Genomic DNA, 22,200 nt, shown 5'->3' with positions numbered 1-22,200 from the left:
TCTCTAAGCAAATGTAAGCATGCAGATGTTAAACAGAAGAGGTCCCAAGATGGAGTCCAGGGGGATTCCATGTGTAAATTTGGTATGCTCAGATTTAAAGTTTCCTACTGATGCAAAATAATCTCCTTTCCTTTAAGTATGATGAAAACTAATCAAGTGTGGGCCAGATAGTCCCACTCAACCCCCCCCCCTCCCCGAATTTCTGTGGAGATCTTTTCTTTCTCGAGATAACATTCCGATTATGAATTGGGCTTGCAATAGGGCTGAGACACAGGGTAGGTCTGCATTATTTCATCCATATATTGCTTGCCCTCATCAGCATCAGCCTCATCAGTGACTGTAGCCCATCCCCGTTGACTCCAATCGAAGGCGGGGCGCACCCCTCATTGGTTAGCAGTCACGGGCTATAGGGAACGTTTGCAGGAAGATGGTGTGTCCACCTTGCAGATGCACTTGAGAGTATAAAGCTGTTTTTTCTGAGTGGATAGGAAACTGGAAGCAGCAGTCAACAAAGAACAAGTTTATGTCAAAAATATTACCCGTACCACTGTAGGTGGAGTGCAGTTACATCTGCCGTATCATCAGCCTGATTTAAGAAAAAGAAAATTTCTTTAATAAAAATTCTCATTCTTGTACTGTAATTTACAACATACACATATACCAGAATATACACATGCATGTACAAAGGGAGTGATTAAACGGTGAAAGAGCTGTATAAACAGTCATACCCTAAAGAGTTGAGGGTTGGTTCCTTGCTCAAGGAGTCTTGTGCAGTGCCAAGCACACAGTGTTTCCATTTGATCCGCAGCAAGTCCTCTGCTCTTCTGAATTTTTTTTTTTTATCATTTGGTTTTGTACCTGCATCTTTGATTCGCCAACCCACAATTCAAGCCCTTGGTTAAACTATGGACGATAAAGGAAAGAACTTGGCAACAGTTTGCCATGTCCAATGAGGGTATTTCGGCAATCAGTTTTCCATGGTCAACCAAGAGTTAAACTTTCAGTGCTCTTGCTCGGAGAAAGACCCCAGTTTTGAGTATCCACCACAAGAGAGCTGAGGTAGATAAGATCGACAGTCAAATCAATGCTCCAACTGTCACTAATTTTAACCAGGATCTTCTTTTTTTTTTAATTAGATGCCGAATGAGTCCTCTCGATGTATATTTAATATCGGGCTCAAAATGGCTGAGGTAGCTAAGGTTAAAGAGAAGATTGTTAAAAATATACAATCAAAGTTCACGTAATTTTAAAATGAGCTTTAAACGTTCACAGATCATTTTCCTAAATCCAAGCTTGACAAATGCTGAATACTGAGGTAGCAGGCGTGATCATCGGCCCATGTTTTGCTGTGTCCTACCACGGTTGAACTGGGGTTTTTTTTGTGGTTTTTTTATCCTTAACAGCAATCAGTCTTCCGTTCGTAGAGACTACACACTAACACTTCTCGGGTTCATTATATGATACCCGGAATGCTTGCCTTTTCATTGTCAGTGAAGCGATAACTGCATTAGAGAATGTCCAATAGTGTTTGCCAAGCTAAATCTTAGCTTTTATTGATCCCTCCAGAGTGATTGGTGTGCAAGTGTATTTTTGTCTAATTTGGAGGAGGGAGTGTGCATTTGTTCTGCTTGGGTTCAGTTTTAATTCCAAGTGAGTAAAAAAAGAATAAATCCCGATCCTTAAAAAAAAATGAACTGCTGTTAAAACCAGCTGGTACAAAATGGTAGCATGGATAACGTCAAATACTCAACAGAGTTGAGTCAAATTAGAGCTCATGTTTGTGAGTCATCATGGTTTGACTCCAAATCAGAGACTGCTGATGGCACTAAAGGGACCGCTTCAGATTGGGGTGTCTGCATCGTGCGTGGGGAGTTACTATCTACGGATTCTGATTTCCAAGCTGGTGAATTTGCAGAACGTGGTCGAATCAAACTGACCCCTTTCCTCTGTTTCTGTAATAGTCTGTATTCATTTAGGGTCAGCCCTGGGTAGGCTGGTTTCCCCTTATGCAAGTTCTCAACCACTGGTGAGAAAAAGTATTTACGTCTTTGGAGTTTAGAGCGTCCAAACACTTTCGGTTCAGGTGGCGCCGGGATCCAAACAACCGTGTTTTCTTCCTGTTTCACCGGCTGCTCCAGCGACGCGTCGGATTTCTTCCCTTCAGACACGTCATCCTCAATAATCAACTTCACCTCGGGTGGCTGAGCGGGGATCTCCTTCAACTCTGAAACTAACAAACATTCATGCATGGGCTCATTTCATTGCCTTACGGAGTTGTCCAAATTGTTAGCACTGTTTCATGCTGATGTTGGGTTACACTGAGAGACATGAATAGCTCACCTGGAGCATCCTCCAAGTCACTCCTTGGACCTTCAATCGTATATGATTCCTGAGGTCCACTCTCCTGATAAACACGCCTCTCAGCGGTGGGAGTATTGCAAATGGGTTTCGGACAAGTTTGCAGCTTGTCATCAGGCTCAGAAATGTCCGACTTAGCACGACTCTCAACCTCACTGCGAGGCGTGGAGACGACGACCTCGGTCTGGACCATCTTGTTTTGTTTACCTGAAGAAATGGAGACATGAGTCTCGAGATATCACTGGGAATACCAGTTGTGTCGGGTTTTGGCCTTCATTTACCTTTCTTTTTTGTTTGGTTCTGGAGTCTGAAGGCATAGATATTGTGAATCTCCAGCTCTCTTTTTATGTCCTGTTTAAACAGACAAGGTGTACTTCATTCTCAAACATTTCAACGCACGTATTTACTCTTTTCGCTCCTCAATTTCTGTTGAGGGATTCAAAGAATTCTGGCAAAACAAAAGTTCAATTTACCCTTGTTTCTTTTGATAACTCATAAACTTGTGTTTGTAGACAGAAAGATGTCTTCCTGGCCGTGTTGATTTTCTTGTGCTCTGTTGCTGCTTGGCGATTGAGGGAGCCCCGTAGCAACGTGTTACACCTTTCCAAATCCTGAAACATATAAATAGAGAACAATTACACAAATAAATAAAATTAAATTACATTTTATTTAAAATTATTTTCTGGGAATATTGTATTTTTATCATTTGAAAATGTAAACACTTGCTGAGACGTATTAAAATAAAGGGTTGCACAAGGTGTTTATCTGTTTCTTAATGATTGCGATAGTTTATTCATATTCACTGTTTTCACTTGAATGTTTCTCTGCAATGGTAATTTCAGCAAATTTGTTATTTCAAAAGTTAGAATGAAACTTAATCACTACACAAGAAGTAAATCTTCTCTACTAGATGAAATAGACGATTTCCCCAAGTTGTCAAGGAAACAGGATAGTGACCTTGAATAACATGTGAAAGTTTGTTTGGAAACCTTAAGGGCCCATATGATTGCCTCAATGAATTTTGTCTGGCACTCAAAATATAACCTGATTACACTTGAACAACTGAAAATGATATTATCCGAGTTAGGTGACTCTACCTGCAAGCTAAAAATTAATAAAAGGTACATTATACAAAAAGAGTGCCGTTAAATGGGCTGGTACTCCCTCCTCTTGTTTTTGTAACATACATTTATTCGCTTGTCCTTCTCCTGCAGCTCTACGGAGACCTCATTTAGCTTGCGAGATAGTTCGTCCTTCGCCGGCAAGGCCTGCTCCTTGATGACCCTCTGCTGGAGCTGATGAATCCTGTCTTTAACATTGGTCAGCTCCTTCTCTGTGACTTGCAGCTTCCAGGCCAGGTTGTTGCGGCAGGTGCGCGTCCCACAGAGCAACTTTTGCAAGTCTCTGACTTCGCCGTCGTTCTGATTTAGTACCTAGGAGGAACATCAATTGGGGTTTGTGAATAACAGTTACCGTAATTTCCAGACAATAGATGGTACCCGATAAGCCGCACGTCATTTTTAAAGGAAAAAAACATTTTGTACACACATAAGCCGCACCCGTCTATAAGCCGCAGGTGCCCATATTGTAACGAGATATTTAGAAAGAAAGACGGTACACATGCGGCCGTTAGAAAAGTCTTTATATAGGCCGCTTCATTAAATAAGCCGCAGAGTTGAAAGCGTGTGACAAAAGTCACGGCTTATAGTCCGGAAATTACGGTAAGTTTCAAAGAGAATACTGTACCTGCAGCCAAACATTTGCTTTTTTTTTTCTTCTAAAATGTGACACATTCACCTCTTGACTGAGACAATTCAGATGGGCGATGTCACCTACCTCAGAAACACCCTCCTCTGAGTCTTGGAATTGCTGCAGTGCCACTGTGTGGCGATGTTGAACTTTCTTCAACAGCTTGGTTTCTGTCTTGACTTCCACTAGTTGCAGCTTCAAGTCATAGTTCTGGTTTTTCAGCTCATTTATGCTCTTTGAGTACGATGAATGGATCCTGGTCTTTGTAGCAGAATTGATTGGAGGCAACTTCAGCTTAATTTCTGAAAAACATTCAATTTGGTGATTTGGATAGTGCCTCTTGCAATACATAAAACTCTCTTCATTTTTACGACATTTTCAAAATATGCTCATCATATACACCTGTATGCGTACTATGTATGTAATCATTTAGTATATGTAGTGTCGCTAATAACCATAATTGGAACTGTGTGCAGAATGCCTTCTCGATAGCTTCTGTAGCTCCTTTTACATATGCTCACGGGTAATTAGATCAGAATTCTTCATAATAGCCCAATGTTTTGGGAGGGGTTTTCCTACGATATTTTTACAATCCTGTCTGCTGAAGGGCCCATAACCTGCAGCTCAGTCCAGGGCATCAAATGTCACTCCAGAATGCCTTCTTAGTCTTGAGATTTAATTGTAACCTGCACAATTCAAAGCACCCCCCGTGCCAGACGAAGCATGGCAGCTCCAGAATAGCATTCCTTGATTTGTACGCTTTGGTTTTGCAATGACAATGACAAACTTCTTTTCGTTAACTGTCGTGGGGTTTTTCTTTCTTGATCAAAACAAAACCAGATCAGACCACTGTACCTACTGTGGAACATGGAGTAGATTTTGTTTTGTTCTGGGGGTGCTTTGCTACGTCCTGCACAAGGTGCCTTGAATTTATGCAGGGTAGGATGAAATTTCAAAATATCAAGCCATCCTGGAGCAAAATGTGCTGGCTGGTTAAGAGAGCTTGACTTCAGTCACTGGTCATCCCATGGGATAATGAACCAAGACACACAACTAAAACACATATGAATGGCAAAACATGGATGTTTGAATTGCCCTTCTATAAGCACTGATGTAAATCCTATTGTACGTCTGTCAGAAGAGCGTAAACCTTCAGTCAGGACAAGGCACTCTTCAATATTACTCCTAAATCTTATCTAAAATAACAAATAGCTTCTCTCTTGTCCCTCCCTCTAGATGACCAAAGTACAGTAAATATGAAATTGAAAAGATATAAGTATCTAAGGCATGTTTGTTCAACCATTCGCATTGCCTTGTCAAAGAGAACAAACCATTTTCAACACTTTCGATCACCCAACAATTGTAAAAACACGTCCATAAATGGATGTTACCACATGTATGGACTGAACAATAGTATAGATTGATTGGAGAAAAAATATGAAATTTAGGAAATTCTGACATATGTGACAAAGGAGATTACCGTCCGACTCCAGGGATATATTTTGTATTTTGTTGAGATTCAACCCTGATACTGTGATTACAGTAATACTGAAATTAAATTGGTATTGAAAAAAATGTAACATTATTTAATTATAACATCTTTTACCAATATCCTTTAAGGATTTTTCAGATGTGTTGCATCCAAATGAGAAAATATATGATGTAACAAATCTCAAAAAAGGTGTAACGTTCATGATTGAGTTGGACGATTCAAATTTAATGATTGTGTTTTTTTATCACGATTAAATAAATGGTCATTTTAAAAACATATACTAGTGATAAAACTTTCCGTTTACAGTGCAATAACAGCAGAAATGAGCATACCTTCAGTTTTTTTGTATGGATTATATTTCTTGTCCGGAGTGGTTTTGTGCGTCTGTGTTTTGGTTTGGAAGACCACGGTGCGTGGCTGTGGGTTGAGTCTGGGCAGAGAGCCCGATTGCGCGTTGCTTTTGCCTCCTGCAGCGTCAACCCGTGTCTTGATTGAAAAGGCCCTCTGACTCATCCTCATCGCCTTGTCGCAGACCTCTTCTCACCGGGAAAGGGCACATCGAAACCGAAAGAGGCGGCCCGAAAACGGCATCGCATCTGGCGGAGCACACGTCAAGGCTGTGACAGGCCGAATGCGATTTGAGTGCCGCTTTCGTTGTCGCCAATGATGACGCCACGATCCTCATATCAGAGCACAGAGGCCGATGACACCGACAGACATACAGCTGGACGACAGGCGTGACGTCACCGTAGGTGAACTGTCCAAAGTTTGTGAGCGGCTGGGTGGTTCAGATGCCGGCCGACGGGTGAAAGAAAGTAACAATAGCTACCTCAACGTAGAAGTACTTCATACGGTTAACGAAGCACAAATACATTGTTACTCTACTAAAGTAGATTTTTCAGGTATCTGTACTTCACTCGAATGGGCCTATTTATTTTCGGACGACTTTTTACTTTTACTTCCTACATTTGAGCACACATCTGTACAGTGGTATCTGTACTGACGAACGTCTCTTCATACAAAAATTTCAAGTTACGAAACGTCTCAATCGGAAAACATTTCCTCTTACGAAAGAATTTTCAGGGTACGAAAGGTAAAACTAGTGCAGGCTGCTACTTGCACCTCCCGAGTTTCCTGAATGCAAGATAGTTGTAGCTGCTCTGCCATTGGCTATTACCGAGCATCACCCTGGCATCCCATTGGCCAAGAGGGACCCTTTTTACCGAATGTGTGTGTACTGTAGAATCTACACCAGGGGTGTCCAAAGTCGGTCCTCAAGGGCCGCTGTCCTGCCTGTTTTCCAGCTTTCCCAGGAGCAACACACCTGATTCAAATAATCAGGATCGTTCTAATGCTGCTTCAGAGCTGGCTGATGAGCTGATCATCTGAATCAGGTGTGTTGCACCCCAGAGAGATGGAAAACAGGCAGGACAGTGGCCCTCCAGGACCGGAGCTGGACATGCCTGATCTACACCATAGGTGTCAAACTCAGGTTCTGGAGGGCCACTGGCTGTCCTGCATGTTTTCCAAGTCTCCCTGCTGCAACACACCTGATTCAAATGAACAGGTTCAATGTCAGGCTTCCGCAGAGCTTGCTGATGATCTGATCATTTGAATCAGGTGTGTTGCAAAGGGAGACTTGGAAAACATGCAGGACCTGAGTTTGACACCTATGATCTACACGAATAGACAGACACATTCCAAATCAAGCTTTAGTGAAAGGGTCAGTCTATAATTGCACTCTGTCCTTTTTGCGATTCCTGTGCAACAAAGAGACAACTTCCATTTCCAAGATGGCCACACCAATTAAAACCAGGCTTCACCTACTGCAAAAACATCTCAGAATGTGTTTTTCAGAGATTGAAATTGGACTCAGAATAGTGTTTAGCTTGGGTTGACAGTCCATCTGCATTTTAGTACAAAAAATATTTCTCATCATGAAACATTGTTAAGATTTGATGGGCGTCCTTATTTGAAATGACATTTGTCATTCATCTGGTTTGGAACTAGTCCTGCTGAAAATTTTTGGCCCCTTCCATCATTGCGCAGCCCTGATTTAGAGTCTTTAATGAACATACTATGCCTGTTTTTCAAGTAGGGGATGAAAACGGAACCCAGACAAAATCCAAGCAGACACGGGGGTAAACATACATGCATGAACTACAAACAGAAAAGCCAGAGGCCGGATTGTAACCCACACCCTCTGATGCTGATGTACAAACCAGTTGGCCTAACCCTACCTATAAAAATAAGTAGCCTATTGAACCCTTGTTTATGTGATGGGATTGTCAATACAATCCCTAAAGGGGAAATTCAACAATGAATATAAATTTAGCTCTGCTAAAAGGAACAAAAATGAACCAGCATACTATGAAATTATTGTAAAAATGTCCTTCGCTTTATTATTTTGGTTAAAAAAACTGCAACATCAATGTGCAAAAATATTTTGTGGTACATACACACACACATAAAATGAGCATTATATAATATATATATATATATTTATTTAAAAAACAGCATGAAATAAAATATCATTTCAAGCAAATTCTTAATTGACATTCCCTGACAAAAAGTGATTTTTTTTTCTAACTGTAAAAAATGTGCAAAAGCTTTAGGAATCTCTTATAAAATAACATAAGAAATCCATTTGCTTCCCTGTTTTTCAGTACTTCGGCTTTTGTCTTTCAATTGGTCTTCGCAGGCGCTTAGTTCACCTATGCCCTTTAACTTTGTTTTAACCTTAGAAATGGCTCAGAGAGCTAGTTTGAGCGCATGGTTAGTTACCGGCCGCCCTATCGAGAGCCCCCGAGAAATCGCAGTTTGCCTTTCACACCACCAATATATTGCAGACTTCAGCAAAAGTTTTGTTTGTTTGTCCTTATACAGTGTAGCACTATTATATCTTCTCTTGGCCCAAGGTTAATGTGCAAACCTTTTCTGTGTGTTGCTTCTCCTAGTATGTTCTTTTAGAGGCTGTTTCAAGTTTTATGATGACCGTGACTTTGATGCTTAATTGCACTAGCATTTTGGCTTATGTAACCAATAAAATTAGAAACAAGTACAAAGAGTATGTAAATGTAATCTAGTAGATTTTGGGTTAAAATTAGAATAAATGGTATGGTTAAAGATTTTAAATATACAATATTTCATTCTCTCTTACAGTGAGCTCCAACCTGGAGTGACCAAGAGCTTGAAGCAAGCACGCTCGGCTTCTTTAGTGGAGGACTGTGCAAAATGAGCCTTTTCATTTCGTCAGACAGACACATGAGCCTCCCATTTCTTGACAGTAAGAGAACAGGTGCCAAGGAATACCCATAAAAGTGTTTTAATAGGTTTAAATGTTTAAAAAAATAATTATGTTCTTTACATCACTGGCGGGTTGGAAAATATCCGCCACAATAAACAGGTCACTGTATTTATTGTTTTTCATTTGATTTGTTGTATATATTGCATATTTTTATGTGTTTACTGTTATTTATTATGACTTTTCAAGATAACGAACGCCATTAATCCGTTTTCTCAGCAACATTAAAATGTAACGTTACCTGTCACAAGAAGGCTCGCTGAGTTAATGCAAAAGGTCACATTTGTCACGATCAAAATCAACAAGTGAATAACGATGACTGGTAGTGGTGCTCATCTGGAGCCTTGCACTCCAGTGCTGAAGGTGATAAAAATGCAAATTACAAAATGTTTTAATGATTGCCTCCTTGGTCCATGTCATACCTCTCCAAAGTTTCATTGAAATTAATTAGGTAGTTTTTGCATTATCCTGCTCTCAAACAAACCAGGAAGTTGCATGTAAACAAACCAGGAAGTTAGTGAATTAAGACCAAATGTACATATATACAATAAAATGTCTTGTGCCCTCAAGTGTCTTTACACATGCCAGAAAGGCAATGGAGCCAACTGGACACAAGGCATTCTTTACCGCTGACACAATTCAATGGAGAGCCAGGGCAAAGAAAAAAAAAGGGTTCAATTGGCCATAAGTGTTTGTTGCTTTAAGTCCATGAGGGGGAGTCATTGTGTTTTGAATCCAAATCCGAACTGTCGCTGGCGGCATCCGGTTGGCTCGTCTGTTCGTCGCTCAGATAGACATCTTCTATCATTTCTGCAGAACGTCTCCGATTGCGACAGTAAAGGGTTTCCTCTTTTACTGGCACGTTTGCCCCTTTGTGATACCTCAACTGCACGCCGCTGTAGGCTGGCTTGCCCAGATGCAGGTTCTTTGTAACTGGGGTGAAGTTATATTTACGCCGATTTTTGGGCCTTGAGCATCGTTTTGGTTCACGTGAAGTTACCCCCTTAGTCTCGTTGAGAAGGCACGACAAAGAGCATTGTGTGTATGTCCGAATGTCTTTCTGATCTCCTTTCTCCTTCCTCTTTTCCTGTTGTTTCACGCCCTCGACAATCACCACCTCCTCGACAATCACCAGTGCCTCATCGTCTTCCTCGACCTCTTCCTCCTCCCTCTCATCTAGCGCCTCCCTCATCTCTTGCGCTTTCCTTTGCTTGACCGCTTCCCTCTCCTCGAACTCTTCCTCCAGCTTTGCCTCTACCTCGATGTTCTCCTCTGCCTCTTCTGCCGCGTTCTCCTTCTCTTCGTCCTCTTCCGCCAGCTTCTCTTCTTCCTCTCCTCTCTCTTCCTCCTCCTTCTTTTTCTTCTTCTTCTTCCCCTTATCATCGTCCGCCTCATCCTCCTTCTTTTTCTTCTTCTTCTTCCCCTCATCATTGTCCTCCTTCTTTTTCTTCATCTTCTTCCACTCATCATCATCCTCCTCATCCTTCTTCTTCTTTTTCTTCTCGTTCTCCTTATTCTTCTCCTCCAGCTGGACCTCCACATACACTTTTTCGTCATTTTCCTTATTCTCCTCCTCCTCCTGCTCCTCATCTTCATCCTCATAGTCCCATTCCTCCCCCTCCTCATGTTCTCCTCCGGTCTCCTCAAATGTCTCCTCTAACCTCGTTTCCTCTGACTTCTGTTCTTTTCCCTCAGTTTCCTCCTCCACATTTTGGTCCATTCCCTCATCCTCGTAATCTTCATCATCGTGCTCCTCCTTTTCCTCCTTTCCTTCACCGTTGTGCCCCTCTGACCTCCCCTGGCCTTCTCTGTCCTCATTCTCCTCCTCCTCCTGCTCCTCTTCCTCCCCCTTGTCATCCTCATCCCTGCTCTTCTCCTTTTCCTCATCCTCTTCCTCATCACTCTCCTCTGACTCCTGCGTATCTTCTGATGAGTCCCGCCTTTCCTCTTGGCGATACTGGGCATCCCCGCAGGCTGAAATTAACAAATGGATTTTTTGTAAATTCACCCATTTTTGTGACCTTTTTTCAAAATTCCCCAATATCAAAATGACATCTGTTATAAAACTGCCTCTGATAATAATGCTCAATGAACTTATCAAATTTTGAAATAATTTTCACCCATTTATCATTTTTAAGGTAGTTGGATTATTTGTCCGATACCCACTTTACTTAGTGCCATCAGGTTTTACCTATTCACTGCCATTCTGTTTTTTATTGTTTTTAATTGTTTGCAGTGAATTTTAGTGTTTACATAGGCACCGGGAGATGTAGTACTGTATGATCATTTTTTTATTGTTCGACATCACTCTTGTAAGTGACAAAAGCCCCATGATGAACACCCGGCAAAATATTTGTCTCGAACCAGTTACAGGTTTGAACCAATATGTTACGTGGCAAAATAAACAAATGAAAATAATTTGGACCAGCGTGGTACTGAGTGGCATGAGTGGCTCACCTGATTTTTTATCAGAATGCCTCTGGCTGTTCTTTCTCCTTTGTTCAGTTGTACGAGATTTGTGTGGTACATAATCCTGAAAAACATCACCATTATTAATTTCTTGATATGACTAGACCAAATTATTGTGCCTCATACATGCTTATAATAATGAGCCAAAAGTCGAACACTGCAATTATTTAAATGGCGTACCGAGCTGTCAGGGCTCTGCCACCTTTGGACCCTTTCGTCAGTCCCGGAAAGGTCCGACTTGATCCGACTGTCGGCCTCACTGGTTGTTGAGCCAAGTTTCTCCGTCTGGACCATCTTGCTTTGTTTGGCTGCAAAATCACAAATTTGTGTCAAACGCCGCCGAGAACTAACAAGGAAACAAAAGCTGCAAAGCAAGTCTTTATGGAACTGTACCTTTTCTTCCATGTTTTCGTGATCGGATAGTATTTATATTATTAGTCTCTGCGTCTCTTGTTTTGTCAAGCTTGAAAAACAGAATTAAAAATGGAAATTACTGTAAATGCTATATTGACAAACCAATGTTGTTGTTGTTGTTTTGTTTTAGTTTTTTATCAGTAATGAAACTAGCACACTACTTTCAACTTACTTGAGTTTTCTTGGATAATTCAGAAACTGTGCTTTGCAGACCCAAAGACATCTCATTGGTCTTGGACATATTTTTGTATTCTGTTGCTACTTGGCGATTGAGTGAACCTTGAAGCAACATGTTACTCTTCTCCAAGAACTACAACACATAATGGGGGAAAAAAATAGATAAAAATTAAATCATAGAATAATTTCTTTTAAATGATTGTAGTTTCCACTGATCAGGAATTCGACTAACGCTTGCATCTATTACCACTTAGCACAAACGGAATGGTAAATGGAACACATGTACTATTGTCATCCTATGATTGCAGTTGCAAATTCAGACAATGATGTATGTCGACATGAATGGTGCCAACCCACCGATGAGAACATACAAAAGCATGTTCAGGATCAAGTTGAATGACATTTTGATACACTCTGCGGCAGAATTGTTTGAACAATGCTCCAATCACTGGCCACAACATTAGGTACACCTGCATATTCTAATGCAGTGGATAACCTTTTAAGAGGTACCGAACCCAACCAGTTCACATGCACATTCACCGAACCCTTCATTAGCGAAAAATATAAATAGGATTTTTTAACAAATTCAAAACATTTAAAAAACTCATTTATTAAAAACAGAAAAAAAGTAAATAAAATTTCAAGACATAAGTATAGGGTTTTTTTTTTTAATTTACTTGTATGGCAGAGTCTTCGTCGAACCCCTGAGACGATCCACCAAACTCCTCGGGTTCGATTGAACCCAGGTTAAGAACCACTGTTCTAATGAAATACAGAAGGCCAATCAAGGTGTATGTAAATGCAATGATAATAATGTCCAGTTGTTAAAAATGCAACTGACTAAATTTTTGGGAACTGCACCATGCATTTAAAGAGACACACAAAGAAAAATTTGGCTCCGAACAGAAAACGGGCATTTTCATAGTAGTACTGGATGGTCATACACAAACATTGCGACCCATTTGGAAATCCATAACTTTGTCCCTCTATAACAGTATTTCTGCCGTCTTTATTACCGATTTGCTTTACTGTTTGTTGTTTATGTTAAATTGCTCCATGTACAGCACTTTGTATGCAGCGATGGCTGTTTGAAAGTGCTCTATAAATACAGTTGGTTGAGTTGAGTTGAGTATCAAGATATTCAACACCAACATGAAGGCAGTCCTATATAGTCCCGAGACATAGAGACCAAAATCACAAACAACAAATTACAGATTTGCATCTGCAGGTACGTAGGTGCGTTCAACACCATGCAAGGGGTGTGAACACCGCGTGTGCGGGGGAGTGTTGGCTAAACCACTGACAATCTGGCGTGAATCTGCGAAGTTATTAGGAATATAGATTTTTTTCCCATATTTTTCATATTCAATATTTTTTCATATTTTTTGTCATATAGATGCGTTACGTTTACATTAAAAGTCGCATTTGTTTTTGTAATGTGAAGTAGTACATAAAAACATCGCATTTATCAAAAAAATCCGATGTTGCTCGATAGTGTAAAGTGGCCTTAGTTACCACCCACCCTCCACGGCCTCCTCCCTTGGGAATTTCTAAAACGGAAACTTCAACCCGAATGGGAGACGTCGGCGTCTTCTCCTCCTCCTTATTGGCTTTGTTCTTCTTGCTTTCGTCCAAAATCTCCAGCCACGACATGTTGTCGTTTTAGTGAAGATGCATTTTTGGGGTGCAAGCATAACTAGCGAGTAAATTGCACAATTTAGTGGTGGAAATGAACTAAGCCATATTAACTAATTCGGAACTGTCCGGATATGTCAACATGCTCAGATTCTGAGGTGGGGGGTGTGACTCACACCCAACTACATAATTGGGTTAACCATACAGAAAATGTCCATCCATTTTCTAATCCATTTATCCTCACGAGGGTTGCGGGTGTGCTGGAATCTATCCCAGCTGTCTTCGGGCAGTAGGCGGGGTGCACCGTGAACTGGTTGCTAGCCTATTGCAGGGCACACAAAGATGAACAACCATTGGAGCTCCCACTCACACCTAGCGACAAGTTAGAGTGTTCCATTAGCCTGCAATGCATGTTGTTGGAATGTGTGAGGAAACCGGAGTACCCAGAGAAAACAGACGCAAACATGGGGAGAACATGCAAACTCCACACAGGAAGGCCGGGCCCAAAATCAAAGCCTGCACCTCTGAACTTTGAGGGAGACGTGTTAAACAGTCAACCACTGTGCCACCTCCAAAATGTCCAAAAAACTGAAATGGTAAAAACAGACACCATCTCCACAATTCTGTCTTATACATTATTCCTAGTCTATGCAGTCTGTTATATTTTCAACAATTCTTGTCTGACGTGTGTATAATATTTAGGAGTAACTTTCTGGAGGTTCATGCCGCTACAGAATGACATTCTATCCATCCATCCATTTTCCGATCCGCTTATCCTCACAAGGGTCGCGGGGGATATTGGAGCCTATCCCAGCCGAGTCTCAGTATTGTCAATGTAAACGCACACATCTCTTGAAATAGATCTTATGAGATAGTACAAGTGTACCTAAGGTACTTGTTTTATGTTGAGAGGGAAGAAATTTCATCTGTGCTGTACTTTGTGACACATACGTACAGCACATTTGACAATAAAGTTGTATTTAATTCAATTCAATTCAAGGTCGTGGAAGGTTGTGCATGTTGGTGTCCCCGTGAGCCATGTTGCCCCTAAAACATACCTGTATCCTCCTGTCTTTCTCCTCCAGCTGTATGATGAACTCACTGAGCCTATGGGTGAGTTCCTCCTTCTCCAGCAGGTTAGGGTTCCGGTTGACCCTCCACTGGAGGTGACTGATCCTGTCTTTGCAGTCCAACAACTCCCTCTCTGTGCTTTGCAGCTTCCTTGCCAGCTTATCACGGCTCGAGCGTGTCTCGGCGAGCAACTTCCGCAAAGCTTTGACTTCGTTTCTGTGCTGGTCTTGTATCTAGAAAATCCAAAAAGATGTCTGGGAATATCGACGAGGAATACACGCACATCTTGCAGATTTGAAACTCTGCTGACTTTGGGCTCAGGAAGCCCACACACAAGAGCGGTCGCCAGTCAATCACAGAGCACATGACAAGACAAAACAAACATTTATACTCATATTCACCACCGTCACTCAGTGAGAAAAGAGGCAATTAAACCACGACACCATGAGTGGACAATTGTATTTTATTTTTATGAATCTACTTTCTGTGTACTTCTCTATATGCACGGGAAGCACATTGATGTGCAAATACTTTGTTAATGTACCTCAGTAGATATTTTTCCAAGTATCTGTTTCTTGCTTGATTATGCTTTCTGAGTATGTTTTACTTTCTGTCCCTACGCGTTTGAAAACAGATCTGTATTTCCTACTTTATTCAAATAGCTGACACAGCATTGGCAGCTGGATTCGGTGAAGCATGGCCTTTTTTTTCGCTTCCTGCTTTTTTTCCCACTGTGACATGTTTTCAAAACGGGTATTCTATGTAAATGACAGTAACTTTTCATTTTTACTGAACATTTACTGAAATGACTTGAATCTCTACTTGGTAGTTTTTCCGCGGTAATTTTCATACATGTCTAATTTAAATACAGCGTGTGAGTATTTTGCCACCTCTGGTGGTTCCGAGCATCATTTTATGTCTAAACAGCACTAGCTCAATACAAAAGGCCACTCACCTGAGAAATGCTCCCATCCAAATCTTGATATTGCTGCAGCGCCACCGTGTGGCGATGCAAAACGTTCTTCAGTATTTTGTTCTCGGTCTTGGAATCTTTCAGTTGCTGTTGCAGCACATAATTCTGGTTCTTAAGCTCCTTAATGTTGTTTGCAGACAGCTCCCTCAACTTTGCGGTGTCCCGAATTGGTGGCAATTTCAGCTTCGAGGCTAAATGGATGACATATTAGATTTTTTTTTTTTACACGGTAATTAATTTAATGACGTGTACAGATTTATAGCGAAGTGCGCGGTGTTTGAATACCTTCACTTCGCCTGTAAGGATTCAGTTTGTCCTCTTGGGCTTTGTATGCATATGACTTAGTTTGCAAAGAGCAGCGCTGGCCGTTGAGGAGTCTGGGCAGAGAGCATGTTTGGGATGAGTCTCTGATGCACCGTGCAGCATCCCCCTCGGCCCCTGACCTCGGTGCAAAGTCCCGCTGGTTCACGCTCATCGCTCCCTTGCAGCAGCTTTTTCTCCCTTCTACAGACGCATTGCAAAAAAATTCAACGCAGATGCAAGAGAGGCGGCCAGACGCCAATGAAAATCGGCGGCTCACGTTACATGGCTGTGAAGCTCCAAATCCGACTTCAGTGTGGCTTTTAATGACGCAATCGGTTGTAACCTCATATCAGAGCACAGATACAGACGACGCCTATTCTTATTACAGGTGGACGACGCGGGCGACATCATACAAATGGTATGATGTCAACAGTTGGCGGGTGGGCGCGGCCGCGACGCCCCCTCTCAACAATTAGGTCATGCTGCACGGGTTACTTGATGTGAAATTAGGCGAGGGGCGAGGTGCTTCCGTTTGTTTGTTCAAGTTTCCAACACTTTTGAATGCACATGGCCACTTGTCAACGTTCCTGCATTTTTATTTATTTATTTATTTATTTTAATTTTGCTGTTCTCTAACTAAGGAGGTGAACAGCATCAAGTGTTTGATCCATGATTCAACCAATACATTTCCTGGGTCAGTTAAAAATGTTATTTAAACAGTCCTCATCATCCTGCTTTTTTATTTTATTTTATTTTTTTAACATCATGAGCCTAAGACAAAAACTAACAACTGATGGGTACACCTTGCCATCAACCAGGGAAGTTCTCAGAGGAAAGGTGCCCACTGACCTTTTGAGTGTTGTGGTGTGAAATTTGCAGTTCAAATCAATATTAAGATAACAGCAAATTGTGCAACAAAAAAAAAGTACTGTAACAATGAACTGTTGGATTTGTGTCCAAGCCATAGCCAACCTCTTGCCCAAAGTCAACATCAAAACATCTTAATTGCCATAATACAATCATAATTGTATCAAGCCAAGCACTGTGAAATAAAACTACAAAGTCAATAAAGTAGAACAACTCACTCTTTAAAGACACCAAAGGTACTTGCAAAGAATTGATTTCAATAATATGCATTCTGCGCCACCAGAATCGGAACAGCGTGTTTCAGTTAAATATTGTCATTGCCCAGTGTGAGATTGGTAAAAATATTTTGGGCATGTAACGGATCATTTTGTTGCTCATATTTTCGTGAGGAACCAGGCACTTTCTTGTTCTCATGTTTCATAGCGGGTTCAACAGTTTGAACACTTTCACTCTTTGCCATCATTGGTATCACTCTGTGGTAGTGTCACCAGAAGCCAAAGAAAAAGCAAAACACATTTGGGTGCTATGTTCATGCCCGGTGCAGGTCTGCCGCACGGTGTGTAAATATACGCATAGGCTGTTTATAGCCAAGTTAAACATTTAGTGTTACACCACAAGCGCCAAAACTTAAAACTAGTTCCAGTAGGCATAACGTTAAGAGAACTGTGATATCAACCACCAAATCGTCCAGTGCAATGGGGGCGTAAAAGAAAATGCACTGGCACTTTTTTTTTTTTTTACAAATATCGAGCCTTTGGACTTAATCGCATTGATGGTCACCGAGCTGAAGTCTCAAAACAAATGATGAGGTTTTTAAGTTTTATTTTACTTTAGAATCACATTTATACAAAAACATTTTGGGCAAATTAAGACTTGCGTGCTGTGCTGTCCCACTAAACTAACAACAACAATGTGTTTAGTTGGCATGCCAACATAATAAGTAAAACATGACATAAGTGTCAAAATTATATGGATTTTAACAAATCCTAACACCGACATACACAAAAAAGTATAGTACATTATGGTAACAACCACTACTAATACCAGCAGAGCCAATAGTTACTTTCCTTGCTGATGAGTTGGCAGCACTGGTCAAAAATAGAAATATCATCTCCATGAATATGTCCCACGGGGAGATTCAAAACTGTCAACAAGACTTGAGTCAGAAGGATCCAGACCAGGTTGGGAATTCTGGTAGTCATGTAGGGGAGTATCTTCTTCCTCTGATTTCCATGTTGGTGCTCGTCTACGAGTCAGACTCTCACGTGACTTCCGGTCCAATCCACTGTAAGCTGGTTTTCCCAAGTGCAGATTTGTAGTCACGGGACTGAACACGTACTTACTGCGAAATTGGGTGCGTTTGTGTCCTTTTTGTTGAGGAGATTCAAAACTGTCAACAAGACTTGAGTCAGAAGGATCCAGATCAGGTTGGGAATTCTGGTAGTCATGTGGGGGAGTATCTTCTTCCTCTGATTTCCATGTTGGTGCTTGTCTACGAGTCTGACTCTCACGTGACTTCTGGTCCAATCCACTGTAAGCTGGTTTCCCCAAGTGCAGATTTGTAGTCACTGGACTGAACACGTACTTACGGCGAATTTGGGTGCGTTTGTGTCCTTTTTGTTGAGGGGGCGTTCTGACGATTGTCTGAGCAAATCTGCAAGAGCCTGGGCATTTTTGTTTGCGTATCCAATCCTCATCAAGCTCCTCTTCCATTGACTCCTGTGAAGCATTCGTTACCTCCTTGCTCTCAATATGGTCTCCTGCCATTTGGTGAGTGGGGATTTCCTGAAAGTCTGAAATGTTTTTGGGGGGTGTGGGGGAGAAGGGTTATTTTGTAAATATTTGAAGGACAAAATGCACAAAAGTAAAATATTTGGTGCATTTAAGGGTGGTCACTGGCTATTGTCACCTTAGGCAAAAAAGGTTGCGTGTTGTTTCTAAAACTACCAGTACCACCATCCATCCATTATCCTCACAAGGGTCGCGGAGGGGGGGGGGGGGGGGTGCTGGAGCCTATCCCAGCTGTCTTTGGGCAGTAGACGGGGGACACCCTGAACTGGTTGCCAGCCAATCACAGGGCACACAGAGACGAACAACCATCCACATTCACACTCACACCTATGGACGATTTCGAGTGCTCAATCAGGCTGCCATGCATGTCTTTGGAATGTGGGAGGAAACCGGAGTACCCGGAGAAAACCCACGCAGGCCCGGGGAGAACATGCAAACTCCACACAGGAAGGCCGGAGTTGAACCCGGTACCACTGCACTGTGGGGTCGACGCGCTAAACACTGGACCGCCGGGCTGCCCCGACCGGTACCTATTTCTTGAAACTATTTACCTACCATATATCTTCACAAACAAACAAATCAGTTTGGGTGTATTTATGTTGAGCACAGTGAACTACTGGTAACATTAGTGGCTTACCTGTACACTTCTTTGTAACCTCCACATTCCGCTTCGTCTTCAGGTATCTAACTGCTAATGACCCCCCTGGTACATGATCCTGGAAAACATTCAACAACAATCAGTAGTATTCTCACCCTGAGACTATTCTCCCCACAAATGAATGGAAAATAATAAATGCTATAATTGTGGGTGAAAGAGTGCGTCACAGAAATGAAACAGTGCTTCAGACTTCTCAAATGTTATTTGAATCACATACTGTGCTGGTTGATCTCAGCCATTGTTGGATCCCATCGTCAGGCTCGGCAGAGCCTGACCTGATTGAATATGCATTCCCACTCATTATAGGGATTGTTTCCTCAGTCTGGACCATCTTGTTAAATGTTTCTGCAAATCAAAAATGAGCCTCACATATCAGCCATGACTGCTGTAACAACAAGCAAAGTGGGGATGTGCTAAGCTACTAGACCTTTTTTGTTCGCCAAATCTTCGAATCGCAGAGTGGGTATGTTGTGGTCTTCCAGTTCTTTTTTTCGTTCCTGTTTGAACAAAACAACACCAATATATGAGTTGGCATACCTTCACAAAGCTTAGAATCAGTTAGCTGAGTGTGATTAAGGTGAAATTACACATATCCTAATAAATGTGGTGATTGTGGTAATATGAGACACACAGCTGGTTTAAACCTACTCTAATTTCTCTGGTTAACTCATAAACCCGTGCTTGCAGAGAGAAGAACACGTCGTTGGTCTTGGACAGCTTTCTTTGCTCTCCTGCTATGTGGCGATGGAGTGTGCTTTGAAGCAATTTGTTATTCTTCTCTAACTCCTAAAACAAAGGATGAAACAAAAAGTGAATCAATAACCACAATCACACACTGTTGAACATCATGAGCACACCTGTTCCTGACATACAGATTAATCTGTCCTCCAATTATGTTTTTCATGTCTTGAGAAAAGATGGGGGAGGCCAAAGAAACGACCCTTTGCAGGGCTGCTCATGAACTGCGTCTCAATTCTGTTGCTGCAACAGGCCTTTGCAATGTATCCAAGACGGAAACACCCTTATACCTTTGCTGTAACATGGAAAAGCTACCAATTAGCATGACAAAAATCATACCAGTCCAATAAAAGGATGACTGAAAACATTCACATCCTACTGATATCTGGTGAAGTAATTGACAGTTCTTTGAACCCCCACACGCATTCTATAGTGCTGATATACAGTCTGGTACTCTACCTCCTGAGCCATGCTGCTCCTAAACATACCCATATCCGCTTGTTTTTCTCCTTCAGATTTACGGTAGCCTCATCCAACCTGCGGCTGAGCTCTTCCTTTTCCAGCATGGTGGGATTTTGGAAGATCTGTGATTCAAGCTGCAGGATCTTGTCTTTTGAGTCCAACAACTCCTTCTCTGACTCCTGCAGCTTTTTCGCCAGTGTGTCACAGCTGCTGCGTGTCTTGCCAAGCAACTTCCTCATGGCCTTGACCTCATTGATGTGCTGATCTTGTATCTAGAACGCAGATAGATTGAGATATTCTGATGAAACGTGCATTTCTGTGAGGACTCATTCAAGGCGTCAGACCTCAGGTCCAGTGGCTTGCTTAAGTATATTTGGGCCCATTCCAACTTTTTTACCTGTTGCCGCATTTCAGGCTTCAAAGATTAAAACATGGTAAGAATCAATACAAAGTGGCAACCAAATTCATACTATATTTTACGACAACTTTTTTTTTATTTAAAAAAAACTGCACTGCAGGCAACTCACTCCAAAAGTGCTCTGAGCACATCATGACAGATGATGAATACAGCCCACCCTGCAGTATAATGTAAATAGTGTGGTTTAGCATCCGTTTTTTTCTTGAAAGAAATAAATGGTCCGTTTTCCCCAACGTGTTGGGTCCCAAAATTGTCCCCCAATTCTCGACTGAGCCATACCATAGTCACTTGTTTCCAAACTTACGTTGTGGTGGTCATTTTTTGAATTTACAGCGGGTCCGCTCTTTTTACATTTATAAAAATAATAATTCTATGAAGTGGAGAGAGTGCGGGAAGATAACAGTGCGAAATGAATTACAGTCCACCGACCTGAGATAGACTGCCTTCTAATCTTTGGTATTCCTGGACTGCCACCGAGTGGCGATGTAGGACATTCTTCATCACTTTGGACTGCGTCTTGAATACTACCAATTGCAGCTGGAGGTTACCATTTTGTCGCTTGAGATCTTTAATGGTGAGGTTTGTTGACAGTTCGTAAGTCTTTGGTTTCTCGTCGATCGGAGGCAACCTCAGTCTGTAATCTAAAATTCATGGTTTATTGCGGATAGCAGTGACATGGATGCTGACATTCCAAAACGGCTTGGCACCGTAATAAATTACCTCCACTCTTTCGATATGGAACCAGTTTGTCATCTAAGGTTTTGTGTACATGGGACTTGGTCGGCCCTGTAAAGACTGCAGGCAGAGGGCACGTTGTAGATGCCTTTCCATTGCACATTACAGCATTACCTTTCTCCCCAGTCTTCGGTGCCAAGTCTGGCAGGTTCACACTCATCACCTCCTTGCTGTCGGAAGAAGAACATACAACGGCCACCAGCTTTAAACGCCACCAAAGCTGCCGCACTTCAAACCTGATTGCCTCCAACCCCCGACCTCGAGCCTTTATGGTGTCATTAAGTCAAAACAAAGAGTGAGGAGAAATGTCACTAACGGCCGTAAATGGGTGTGATATCACGTGACCACGTTGTTGACGAAGAAAGACGCTGAATTTTTTTGTTGAGATTTTGAACAGACAGACGGGCCCGGTCGTTCATAGACCCGGTCGGGAAAAAAGGTTTAATGTCGATAAAACTGCTCAAAACTGGTCCCTCTTTTTAAGAAGCCTGGACGGTGTGTTCCAATTACAGATGGATCACACTCCTCGGCCCGCGTGGAAACATCCCAAACACAAATACCCTACTCCATGACATATGCATTTGAA

General features: G+C 41.8%; 3 protein-coding genes across 3 annotated transcripts; all 3 read right to left on the bottom strand.

Moving 5' to 3' along the window:
- Window positions 1-1,772: 1,772 nt before the first annotated feature.
- On the bottom strand, window positions 1,773-6,118 carry LOC147197018 (lebercilin-like protein). The gene is made up of 7 exons (XM_086125724.1): window positions 5,932-6,118; window positions 4,195-4,409; window positions 3,546-3,791; window positions 2,832-2,969; window positions 2,640-2,709; window positions 2,341-2,565; window positions 1,773-2,230 (listed from the first exon to the last, which is right to left on the bottom strand). Exons 1-7 carry the CDS (start codon window positions 6,116-6,118, stop codon window positions 1,773-1,775), a joined length of 1,539 nt encoding a protein of 512 aa, XP_085981850.1.
- A 3,485-nt stretch (window positions 6,119-9,603) lies between these two features.
- On the bottom strand, window positions 9,604-16,117 carry LOC147197017 (uncharacterized). Its single transcript, XM_086125723.1, has 8 exons — window positions 15,928-16,117; window positions 15,625-15,833; window positions 14,657-14,902; window positions 11,959-12,096; window positions 11,766-11,835; window positions 11,553-11,680; window positions 11,361-11,436; window positions 9,604-10,877 (listed from the first exon to the last, which is right to left on the bottom strand). The coding sequence occupies exons 1-8, from the start codon at window positions 16,115-16,117 to the stop codon at window positions 9,604-9,606; spliced, it is 2,331 nt and encodes a 776-aa protein (XP_085981849.1).
- A 1,485-nt stretch (window positions 16,118-17,602) lies between these two features.
- On the bottom strand, window positions 17,603-22,049 carry LOC147197016 (lebercilin-like protein). The gene is made up of 8 exons (XM_086125298.1): window positions 21,600-22,049; window positions 21,309-21,520; window positions 20,488-20,733; window positions 19,910-20,047; window positions 19,689-19,758; window positions 19,479-19,606; window positions 19,241-19,319; window positions 17,603-18,605 (listed from the first exon to the last, which is right to left on the bottom strand). The coding sequence occupies exons 1-8, from the start codon at window positions 21,772-21,774 to the stop codon at window positions 17,920-17,922; spliced, it is 1,734 nt and encodes a 577-aa protein (XP_085981424.1). The 5' UTR covers window positions 21,775-22,049; the 3' UTR covers window positions 17,603-17,919.
- Window positions 22,050-22,200: the final 151 nt, after the last annotated feature.

The sequence above is a fragment of the Hippocampus guttulatus genome, chromosome 12, assembly GCF_054856545.1.
Source record: "Hippocampus guttulatus isolate MCC_2025c chromosome 12, RoL_Hgut_1.0, whole genome shotgun sequence".
Taxonomy (NCBI): domain Eukaryota; kingdom Metazoa; phylum Chordata; class Actinopteri; order Syngnathiformes; family Syngnathidae; genus Hippocampus; species Hippocampus guttulatus.
Note: the sequence above shows the minus strand (reverse complement) of the source record. Positions and strands in the feature narration are given on the sequence as shown.